Source organism: Mytilus edulis, chromosome 2, assembly GCF_963676685.1.
Source record: "Mytilus edulis chromosome 2, xbMytEdul2.2, whole genome shotgun sequence".
Classification (NCBI taxonomy): Eukaryota; Metazoa; Mollusca; class Bivalvia; order Mytilida; family Mytilidae; genus Mytilus; species Mytilus edulis.
Genome location: NC_092345.1, coordinates 90,794,070 through 90,806,310, shown reverse-complemented (window position 1 = coordinate 90,806,310; position 12,241 = coordinate 90,794,070). Strand labels below are relative to the sequence as shown.

The 12,241-nt window shown below is 30.4% G+C and overlaps 1 protein-coding gene across 3 annotated transcripts in view; it reads left to right on the top strand.

Moving 5' to 3' along the window:
* Positions 1–12,241, top strand: part of LOC139513391 (probable serine/threonine-protein kinase dyrk2) — a 43,597-nt gene that overhangs the window by 19,610 nt on the left and 11,746 nt on the right. The window contains exon 1 of one of the 3 annotated variants that reach the window (XM_071301813.1): positions 2,931–2,987. The exons of 1 other annotated variant lie outside the window; for it this stretch is intronic. In XM_071301813.1, coding sequence (XP_071157914.1) covers positions 2,967–2,987 — 21 coding nt within the window. In that variant the 5' untranslated portion in view covers positions 2,931–2,966. Of the gene's footprint in view, positions 1–2,930; positions 2,988–3,318; positions 3,503–12,241 lie in introns of those variants that run through there. One more of the 3 variants, XM_071301812.1, reaches the window with a different exon arrangement.

The window sequence follows — 12,241 nt, the reverse complement described above, 5'->3', positions numbered from 1 at the left end:
ATTAATATTTTTGCAAATGAAGATTATTTTTGGTTATTTTTTAAATGTTTTCAAATTGGCTTTTTAAGGGGAGGTAACTCTAAAAGAGTGAGTTTTCTGAGGGAATCTACATGAAATATTCCTATTTTTTATTTTAGCCAGAAAAAATGTACGGCGACCATATCTTCTCAAAGCATTGTCTGAAAGCTATCTTTTCCTAATTTATTTTACAATTCTATCATTTTGTTTAGTTTCTAATCACGGAATGGTGTTTTTTTCCTGTATAATCCATACAAAATGTGTCATTTTGTCATAACCTGTAGTTTGAGAAAATGCGCGGTGGCCTATTATTTTTATAATATTTTTGAGCATATATCAATAGATACTACGTTTTGGAAAAGTAAGAACAATTTCTATCATTTTTATTTTAGACTCCCATACCACCTTAATCAATAGAATTGTTGTAATTTCTAATAGTTTGTCAATCTTTGCATTATTAACTTCTCCCTCTTGCGGTTTTGCTTCCTTCTTGTTTTTCCTTTAAAATAGTTTATTTGATGGTGATTGACGAAGTATCGGTATCTGATAGATTTTTATATAATATATTTATATCACCAATGTTTTGACGAGTACGAAAATAAGTGCCGATCAATTTTTAAAAAAAGAGTTATGTCCTTTGTGGGAATATAGATTTCATGAAGATTGCATTGTTAGCGCTCTCATGTGTAAAATTCTTGTTAGAATTTTATAAAACTTTTATCATAGATTTATATCAACAATTAAACTCATCATAGATACATGGATTCAAATTTATGTATACGCTAGACGCGCGTTTCGTCTACAAAAGACTCATCAGTAACCCTCGAATCAAAAATGTTTAAAAGGCCAAAAAAAGTACGACGATGAAGAGCATTGAGGACCAAAAATTCCTAAACGTTTTGCCAAGTACAGCTAAGGTAATCTAAACCTGAGGTAGAAAAGCCTTAGTATTTCAAAAATTCGAAGTTTTGTTAACAGTTAATTTAAATTTATGAACATAGCAATGATAACTCAAGTCAACACAGAAGTGCTGACTACTGAGCTGGTGATACCCTCGGGGAAATAAATCTCCACCAGTAGTGCCATCGACCCAGTGGTTGCAAATAAACTCATCATAGATACGCAATGTCCTTGACACTTTCAAAAACAAGTGCTGATCAAACCTTTTTAACGAGTTATGCTCTTTGAAAAAAAAGAATTATAAAAGAGATTGCATTGCATTTTCTCTGAAGCTTTCATTTCTATAAGATATTCATCTGTTTTTTTTTTTTTTAATTTACTGCTCTTGTAACTTGGATAGATAACATTGGAACTCTGTTCAAACATATCACATGTCCCGGTTGATATATATACCGTGACTTTAACATATGTTTCTGTTGTTCTTCCAAATTTTTCCACAATTAAACTACATCGCTTGATTTGCAATATAATTCAAACGAAAATTCACTATTCGGACTGTTATTTCTGAGAGAAAACATCTATCTGACAATAAAATTAGTTTGATTTTTTTCTCTTTTTCACACGGTTATGGAATTAGTGTCTCTTCCTGCTGGTGCTTATACGAGATATAACAGACGTTACAACACAGAAGAGTAGACACAACGTGTGAAAGAATACATTGGCAGCGCCTTCTTTTCTTCAAATACTAATAACTATTTATGCAATCCTGTACTTACATTACAAATGTCTATTTCATCAATGTTACTAATGGACTAATAATACCATACATCGAAAGGGACTTCCAACAAAAACTACATCGATCGAACACCAAAAATGTTATTCTAAATTTTAATCCTTTTTATGCTTGAAGTGTTATTTTATCTCATTTTTTCACACTTTGATTGCTGGAGTCTTTATTTGTTCGTATCGTTCTGTCTGATAGTACGACAAGGTATTTGGTAAAATTGCAAAGTCAGTTTATTCAAGTTTTATGCATGAATCGAAACATGTATCGAAACAAATTTTTTATTATTGTTTCGTCTGGAAAGGTCGATTTAGTCATTAGTAATCCTGCACTTGCCTTACTCAAAGTATCCAGTATTTGATGTCCCTCTGACGAGTATCATTGAACGGCATTCCGTCAACTATATATTCATATAATGAAGACATAATCTTTCAATCAGTTTAATGGAGGTTTGGAGCAGGCATGGTAGTAACCGCTAGTAGTCTTTTGTTATTTATGTATTATTGTCATTTTGTTTATTTTCTTTTGTCACCTCTTCTGATGACATGGGACTCGGACTTCTCTTGAACTAAATTTTACTGTGCGTATTGTTATGCATTTATTTTTTTACATTGGCTAGAGGAATAGGGGGGAAGGTATAGATCTAAAAAAAACAACAAAAAAAACCATGTTTTACCCCGCCGCATTTTTGCGCCTGTCCCATGTCAGGAGCCTCTGGCCTTTGTTAGTCTTGTACGATTTTTAATTTTAGTTTCTTGCGTATATTCGGAGTTTAGTATGACGTTCTCACCACTGAACTAGTATAGATATTTGTTTGGGGGCCAGCTGAAGGACGCCTCCTGGTGCGGGAGTTTCTCGCTGCATTGAAGACCTATTGGTGACCCTCTGCTGTTGTCTTTTCTATGGTCGGGTTGTTTTCTCTTATCGACATATTCCCCATTTCCATTCTCAGTTTTACATCAACAATTGATCAGATTATATCTTTAGAAAGCGAGCGAATGTCCTACAATAAGGAGAACATTTTTTTTTTAAATAATGTCCTATTGATACGAAAAGCGTAAAAGTGCCATCAAAGTTGAGAGTTTTTGTTAACAAACTTAAAATGTATTCAGGTCAATCTGGAAGGGTTTACATGACTTTGACCTCATGTTTATGTTTTATTAATATTTACTTATATGTTTGCAATACATGTAACCAGACACGTGATGATATTTAGTTTTAAAAAATGGATGGAGTTTATCCATAATCACTTCGTAAGACAAGGATGTTCTATATTGCGCCTACTGTAAGCAAATAAGATTTAGATTTATATGGCTGCATTCGAAAATATATCCTACGTTTTGATTTGTTCTGGTTTTTTTTTTTAATTCATCTTTAAATTCTTTCTTTATCGGTTTCAGTATACATTAAATTCCAGTTGAAATGGCAATAAAACTGTACACAAGATGAAAAATATATTTAAGTTTAAGTTCATTTTCTGAATAAGATGATATAAATAGAGAATCAATCGATATGAACAAGGCATTGACAGGTGCACGCCGTTAATATTGTATTTACTTCGTTACTTGTCCAAAACGTACCTTATAAGTGTCACAACTCTTGTCCTTACTAATCATTTACCGTCGTCGTATAATTATTACTTGTAATAAAAGGATAATAGCCTGGACTTGATGTTTGTTTGTGAATACACACCAACGATAGACCATGTGCTGAGAAAAACAAGTGCTTGGCTCTTGGTATTTTCGTTGTTTATTTTCTAATCAGGAAATGGTCATGATGGGTCATTTGTTTATATTACCGGTATGTATTTATAATTAAATTAAATTAATTTTTAATGCATGTCACATATTTTAAACATGTTAATGGTCTATTTGAAATATGAATTACTTGTACATGCTTTTTGCTTTAGGATGATATTTAATTCTACTGTCAGAGAGTGAAAAGGGTTTACAAGCTTGTCTGGACAGCCTGGGAATATATTGTAACAGATGGAAGTTGAAAGTCAATATTACTAAAACTAAAGTTATGATTTTTAGTAAGGGCAAGAAAAAATCTGCCATCAAATTTAAAATTAATGGTCAAAATATAGAAACAGTCGATAAATATAAATATCTTGGAATGCTGATTTCATTTAATGGCAATTTAAAGCATGCCGCAGAACATATGTATAATAAAGCTCTTAAAGCAGTATTTAGTCTTAAATCAAATATTCTAGATTATAATTACTCTGGTACCAAGCTTAAGCTAAAGTTATTTGATTCTCTAATTAGACCTATTACAACCTATGGATCAGAAGTTTGGATATCCGATTTTACTTTAAAAGATTTAAATAAAGATAATATACCATTTGAAAAAATACATAATAAATTTTGTAAATATCTACTTGGAGTACATAAAAAGGCATCAAATTTAGCCTCCAGGTGTGAATTAGGAAGATTACCAATTATTAATTTTATTACTAAATTGGCTTTTAAATATTTCATAAGACTGCAACAACTTCCATCTGATAGATTTCTTGCTGAAGTGTATAAAGTAGATAGAGGACTTTTCAAAGAGGGGTCAAAATCATGGTATTCATTTATTGATTATAGTTGCAAAAAATTTAAATTGGATGTAAAGAATTTGGAAAATGAAAATCTAGAATTGAAAATACACGATCAAACCATCCAACTAATTAAAGAACAGCTTCAAAATTATTCTAATTACAATTCTGACTCAAAGCTTAAATATTTTTCATTTTGTTACACAAATTTTTCTCTTCAAAAATATCTTGACTTTAATATTCCAAAAGCACTATGTAAAAATTTGACTAAGTTAAGAATTAGTGCACATTCTCTTTTAATAGAAAAAGGTCGTTATCATAGACCAAAAATTCCGCATAACTCAAGACTTTGTCAGACTTGTGATTTATTAGATGATGAAAAACACTTCATTTTATACTGTAAAAAGTTTTCAATTTTAAGACAAGATCTCTTCAAAAAATTAAATATCGACCCCTCGGATTTAAATAAAAGGGAAAAGGAATCTACTATTCTACATAACATTATGTATCCTTTAAATAAAATTGATACAAAAGCTATCTGTACTTTTATTGAAAAAGCTTTTGAACTATATTAATGTTTTACAACTTATATTAGCTCTGTCCAGATATTATTTCTAATGTATATGCATTTATTTTGTATTAATTGTTTTAATATCTGTTCATTGTGTGGAAGACATCAATTGTGCACTGTACATATATATTGATTATCCAATAAACATATTTGATTTGATTGATATTAAGTGCTTATAATGATATGCATTATTACATTTAAACAAGGAAAATTGTGGATTTGTATCATAATAATAACAGCAAAGTTTAAATAATAACCATTTGTTGGTCATGTTTATATTCCGTACACATCAAGTATAGTTTATAAACTGCACGAAAGCAGTTAAACGTGAAGATGCCATCCCGTTTTAAAACAGATATTTTCGGTTTCCAGTAAGAAGAGGTTCTATAGATGTTTGCATTTAAAAAAAAAGTACCACATTTAAATCCATTTCGTAGGTCTTTTATACTTACAGCACTGTCTTCTAATGTTATTTCCTCATCTCACCCGGAAGACTTTATTTTAGTTAAGTGACAAACAAACAAAATAGAATAAAAAATAAGAAATTTGGAAAGATTTTCAAAGAGAAAACTATTCGCTAATGTTCGAATGACGTAAAGTTCTCAATTACTTCCGTAATAGCAATATTCTCCGAAAGCAAAATAATGAATCTATTTATATAATTCTAATAAATTTATCAAGAAGTGATCTAAGAAATTCCTGTCACACGTGTAACCCTTAATGATACTCGTATCGTTCTATTGACTGGGTATAACAAACATCGATAATCAACATTAGGTTGTCTTAGTATATTGTAAAGGAATTTTTATCGCATCTACAATTTTTCTTACGACGGACTGTCTTAAAAGCTTTATAAAGTAAAGAAGGCAAAGGAAGTTAGTTCATTTAAGGTAGCACAATACAAAGATTTGTCATCCCCAATCAGACATCTTTAAACTGATGTAATTCCACTCATCTTTCTTTAAATTTTATAAATGAGGCACCAAAAGAAAGAAGAAGGATTAATCTTTCAAATTGTGATAATTTCATTAAACATAATTATTACATAATTAATTGTTATGTAATTAGTTGCCATGTTGTGATGTCCATACTTGAATGAATTTAGCTTATTTGTTATTCATAGCATCCCAAAATATTTTATAGATTCTTGCACAACACAGTTTGACCTCCAAAACTGTGTCTCAGATTTTCCTATTGTATTTCATTCTCTCATAAATCTTAAATGAAGTTTGCAACATCAATTCATAAGAGACCACTAAATTCAATTGGGTATAAAATTTGTTCTATTGATGTTTTGGGAATCTGAGACATTTTTTATTTGGCTACTAAAATAAATTTAAAAAATAACCTATTGACTCTTTATGTTTTTCTCCCTACACATAACCTTGGAAATATCTATTTTTCAGTCAGTCTTTTATATGTCGACTGTCCACTCAAGATAAATTTTAGGAAATAATGTATTGACATGGTCATGTTTGACATGGTCATGTTTGACATTTTCGGACGATTTTTTTATGTATATCGATGACAATCATATCTCAAAGTGGACATTACGGCTATATTTTTTTCTATATAGAAACGATGATTGATTCAAATTACAGAAATATAAGTTAGTACAATACATTTAACCCATTTTATCAATATAGGTCATATTGCATATATACTTTTAATAGACTAACCTACCTGCACTTATTTGATTTCGCAGGGGTTAATTAAATTAATAGTGTTACAAAATTAATCATTAAATGGTCAAGCAAATTTTGAAATATTTTTGCAGCAAAAGGTTTCAAAGGAATCGTATGCCTAGAATGCAACGCTTGAATGTTTTTAATGGGAATTGCTTTTACTTGAAAACAGAAGTTGAAAGTCTATGATAAAATAAAATGGAGTAAAGGGGTGAAATGCATTTTATTTACTTTTGAAGAAAATATGGCAGATACAAAGAACATTCAATTGCATCTTATAAAAGGTTTTATATTTGTAACTTTTGGGGTCCTTTATAGCTTGCTGTACGGTGGGAGTCAAGGCTCCGTTTTGAAGACCGTACCTTGACCTATAATGGTTTACTTGTTTACTTAATTGTGACTTGGATGGAGAGTTGTCTCATTGGCAGTCATACCACATCTTCCCATATCTATTAAAATTTGTCATTACATCATTGTATAATTCGACAGTGTCAATTTGCTTGTATTCACTTTCAAGCAGTCATGGCCGTTCTCTGTACAGTACAACCTTTACTACAATTCACAATACCGCTGCATCGTATGGATAACTATGGTTCTGATAACACTTAGTTTTGCCTCTTTAACATATTTTCAGAGAATTATATATTTTTTTTTCATTTGACGGTAAGTAGTTACAATGTAAGATGTAAGGAGATATCCGTTTTCGCTTAAAAAAACGGGCTTTTGCTCCACAGCATAGTATGTATTTTTTTTGGGGGGAGGGGGGTCAATGCTTCCTTTGCGCCACTAGTTTTCTAAATACATACTCACATGTAGCATTTGCGCCAAAAATTAAGTCTACGACTCAATAAATCTTTTTTTTACCTGTACTATATGCACCAATGAAATGTTTTATTTTTGCGTAAAGGAAATATGATTTGTGGCGCAAGTAAAGATTTTTTTACGCTTTCGTCGCAAATGAAATAGCAATTGCGACAAAAGCAAAGGACCGATCTAGTTACGGTAATATTTAAAAGTGTTCATTTAAAACATAAATACTGCAATTGAATGTGTGTATTAAGTATAAATCAATTGGTGTTGGTTTCAGATGTTTCAAAATACATTTTTTATTTTTACACGAACACAGAACATTTGGAATATCCTTCAAAACTGTTTTTCAATCAAACGTGTACATCACTTACTGTTATGTTTATTTGATTGAAAATGATAATGAGTTTAGAATGATACATTTGTCTATATGCTGAAAAAGGATCTAATCAGACTACTTAATATATATATTAATCTTTTTATTTTATATGGTATGATGTTTTAGTTGATGAGATAACAAAACGCTCCTAAATATCAGTGTTCAGGAAATAACTACAATGCTACGATAATATAACAAACCTTTAACATATGTCAGAGAAATCAATCATATACATTGCATATTAAAAATTATAGACCTATATATATATATCTGGTGGTATGTTTAGTAAAAATACATTGTGGTTGCTTTAATTAACAATAATTATACCACAAACATTCCGTGGTTCAATGTTAAAACATATCAATAGCCAACTTTGATACCGCAGATAAAATAAAATTTATACGAAGGCTGTCTTTAGTAATTAAAAAAGAAGCATGTATGTTTTTTATGTCTAGATGGTTTTTTGTTATTACTTTCGTTGGGTTGCTGTCTCATTATCGTAGATGAATACTCCACATCGCCTTTCATTTATTTTTGACAGCCTATTTAATTATGAAGATAATTTCTTAAACGTTTTAGAATTCCAATTACACAAAACACTATAATTTCAGCAATTTCAGTTTCGGAATTGTTGCATGTAATTTTAGATTATATTTTTGGGCCTTCAGATCTAAGGATTTTCTTGCGATGGTCAATAAATAAAATTAAATACAACACACGTTTTCGTGGTATTATATTTCAAGATAAGAGCAAATTTGTCGGGTATGTAAATTTATCAATCCCTATTATGAAATGTTAACTGAGTCTAGATTAAATTGGCGGTTTGGTTCGTGCATTCTAGGAGGCACTTACTCTGTTGACGCAACCGGCTCTTTTCAGGATGTCATGCGATTCCTTTATTTTCATGAAGCTTGGTTATCTGTGCGCTCAAAGGTAAATTACTAGTTTTAACGGAAGCCGCACTACCGACCACCTCTCAAAGGTAAATTGCTAGTTTTAACGGAAGCCGCACTACCGACCACCTGTCACTTTCTTGACTTATCAACGATCGCGTAACGTTACATGATACCTTCCTCCTCGAATCTCCTTTTATCATATTATACAAGTATCGACCAATTTATTTACAGGTAATCTTTAGCTAAACTTTTCTCTCATCGGTATTTTCAAAGAACCAAAATTGTTAAATTTATGAATTTACATGTTTAGTTTCTCTTTTGACATAAGTAACTTTTATCAATTATTTCGGTTAAGATGTATTAAAATCTAGAAGGAGAGTATTTTCATTTAAGAAAATTGTTTAGCCTTATTATATTTTGCATTATTTCCTGTTTATATATTTTCACACCCTCCTATCTTTATTATAAATTGTTTTGCCCTTTTTTGTCATTATTTCATTTTGTTTGCCTTTAATATGCAGTTCATAATATAAAATGCAGCAATTCGACAAAGATAATAAGACATACAATTATTTGTTTGTAGTAACTTCTCAATATTTGCTAGAAGACATCAAATTAATGTTTAAAAGTTAAAAAAAAAAACAAAAAAAAAAAACCCCAACTCAATAACAGGTACTTTGTGACATTAAAATTGTTGTTCATGCTAACATATTTAGCTTTAGATTAGTATAAAGGAAGTACTAAAAAGATGGACATTTTCCGGCCAAGTATTGATTCTTACTTGTTCATTTGCATAAATTAACATAAAAACAGCAAACAATAATAATTTAATGGTCACGACATTGATAGATATAGACACACTGGTTGTTTATGGTTTAATGGAGCGACCACTGAATTCACTCTTACAGGTCATATTTCATAACAATAAGCATTACAGCATACCTAGGTTATTTACATTCTTTTGTACATAAACATAATGATATGTAATAATAGGTGTGAATGTTCTCGGCCATGAATAATATTAACTACATTGATGTTTACATTTTTTTGTACATAAACAAAATAATATGTATTAATAATAGTGTGAATGTTCTCGGACACGAATAATATCAAGGACGATTATCATAAAACACATAAACCGTTGACACAGAGATATGTCTCTCATTTATGTAATTACGGAAAATAGAATGTAGAACGTTTTTAAAGCTGATAATTCGTTGTCAGCCCCATGGACACTTTATATGCTTCGTTCATATTCAAAGACTTTAATATTGGACTGGTATGGATTTGTCTTACCTACGTGGCGAATTGGTTGTTTTCCTGCAACCAAAGCCCAGAACAATCATTGTTTATACACAAAAATGTGTATGCAAAACAACTAGAATACACTATTTAAAATAAGGAATTGCCAAATTATTCTATAAGTTTTTAGCCAATATTTGTAAAATTCCACAAAAGGTTGTTCAAGTTTTTAAATCTTTAACCAATGTTATTCAAACAAAATCTTTAACGAAGGTTATACAATTTTAAAAATCTTAAACGAAGGTTATTCAAGTTCTTAACATCTTTAACGAATGCAATTCAAGATTGAAAATCTTTTTAACAAAGGTTATTCAAGTTTTGAAAATCGTCAATTTATCAGGGAAATACGAAAAAGGCAAAATCAATCTTAATTTTGATAATTATGGTGTATTTGGATTACGGAGAAACTTTTCATCAAGTTTCTTAATATTCTTTCAAATTCAAAAAATCTTATGAAAAGAATGATACAACTTATCACCTGACGTTTTCTTGTCACGAATGTGACGACTTACACGTATGGTTAGGAACTGATGAACATACCGAAGCACTTGGAAACAATGAAATTTTATTAGACTGTCCTGTTGAGAGGTTTAGGTAGCTATACAAACATTCTTATTCACCGTTTTCTACATAAAGTAAGGAATACGACATTTGTAATCCATTCGTTTAATTTGTTAGAGCTTTTGATTTTGCAATTAGTTAAGGGACTTTCCGTTTTGAATTTATTTTGGAGTTTGGTATTTTTGTTATTTTATTTTTGGTTTACTTCAGCTTCTAAAAGAATTCATATTCCTTAAACATATTTGTATGTAGTGTTTTGCGAACATTTGTCTGTTTGACTTTATCATTTTACAGAGGTGTCTTGTTGTCGGAAAATTGGAGAAGTTTGACCTTATATTAAGTCTAGACTTTATACATTGTACTTCGCGGTTTGTTTAAGAAGAAAATAAATATTGTAGATATAACTAATATATATTATAAAGACATATTTTGTTTAACGATGGATGAAAAGAAAAATAATACTCCAATCAATGGTATATAAGATAGATATAAGAAAATAAGTTATGAGTGCCAATGAGACAACTCTCCATCCAAGTCACAACTACAAAAGTATACCATTATAGGTCAAAGTACGTTCTTCAAGAGTATTTGAAAAATGGAAAGTACTAATGTTGTATGTGCGGTACTTAAACCCCTCTACCAATAATTTGTTTAACATGCCAACGTTTAACAACTACGGGTTATATCCATCGCATTCATAGGTTTGAACGTTGTTTTCAATTCAGACTTGATTATTTTTGTTTTTGTTTGGGCTTTTATTAAATTTGCCTTCGGGTTTATCTGACCCGTTTATCCTATTTCGACTCTTCAAAATCCAATCGTAAATTGAGGTTAATTAAATGGCCTTCCAAATACCGTTTCGATTACTAACATCACTAAAGAGACATTAATTGTCGAAATCTGGATATGGTGTACTAATTTTTGCACCTTTTGTTTGCGGTATACCATCTTTTCCGCAAGTTTATGATTTTCTGTTTGGAATTGAATTAACAATTAAGATTTTGTTTTTCATCCGGTGATCCTTTTATTTGGCAATCGCCAAGGACAGTCATCAGGGTTTTAAGAACATTCGTTGTTTGACCTGCTAGTCAAATGCGTTTTGTTAAAATTTACTTTTTATTTTTTTTTGTCTTTTGGAAAGTATTGTTTGTTTAGACCCCTCTACCAAGAATTTATTTTGGGGGCATGCTCATACACATTTTCATATTTCAAAATATTTAATGAAAGAGGGACGAAAGATACCAGAGGGACAGTCAAACTCATAAATCGAAAATAAACTGACAACGACAACAACTTGCCAGTTCTAGTGGCATTAAATAAGCAAAAAGGCTTCATCAAAAATATTAGTATTTTTGACAAATACAGAGAGATGTTTATAAATATTGCAATTTATACATATAAACCTCTCTCTCTATTTTTCACAAAATAATAAATTTACAGAATGGTGTGTTTTGCTACATTTTGCTGCTATCCTATTGTATGTGAAATGATTGGAGCTAAGGTTTTGGTATAGGTCAGAAATGTGTTGCTTGATCTGTTTTGCTTATTTCATGCCACTAGTTCTGGCAAATTGTTATTGATAATTTGAAATATGAAAATAGTTATATATTGGGTTACAAGGAATGCATTACCAGGGAAACAGTCAAGCTAAATGCTTTTGTCTACTATAGCAATGATACTGACCAAACGTGTCAATGTTATTGGAATATTAATGGTTTTAAAATAAAAGGATACAAGTACAGTGATTCAGATTTTATTAGTGAATTCAACAAAAAAGATATTTTTTGTTTACTTGA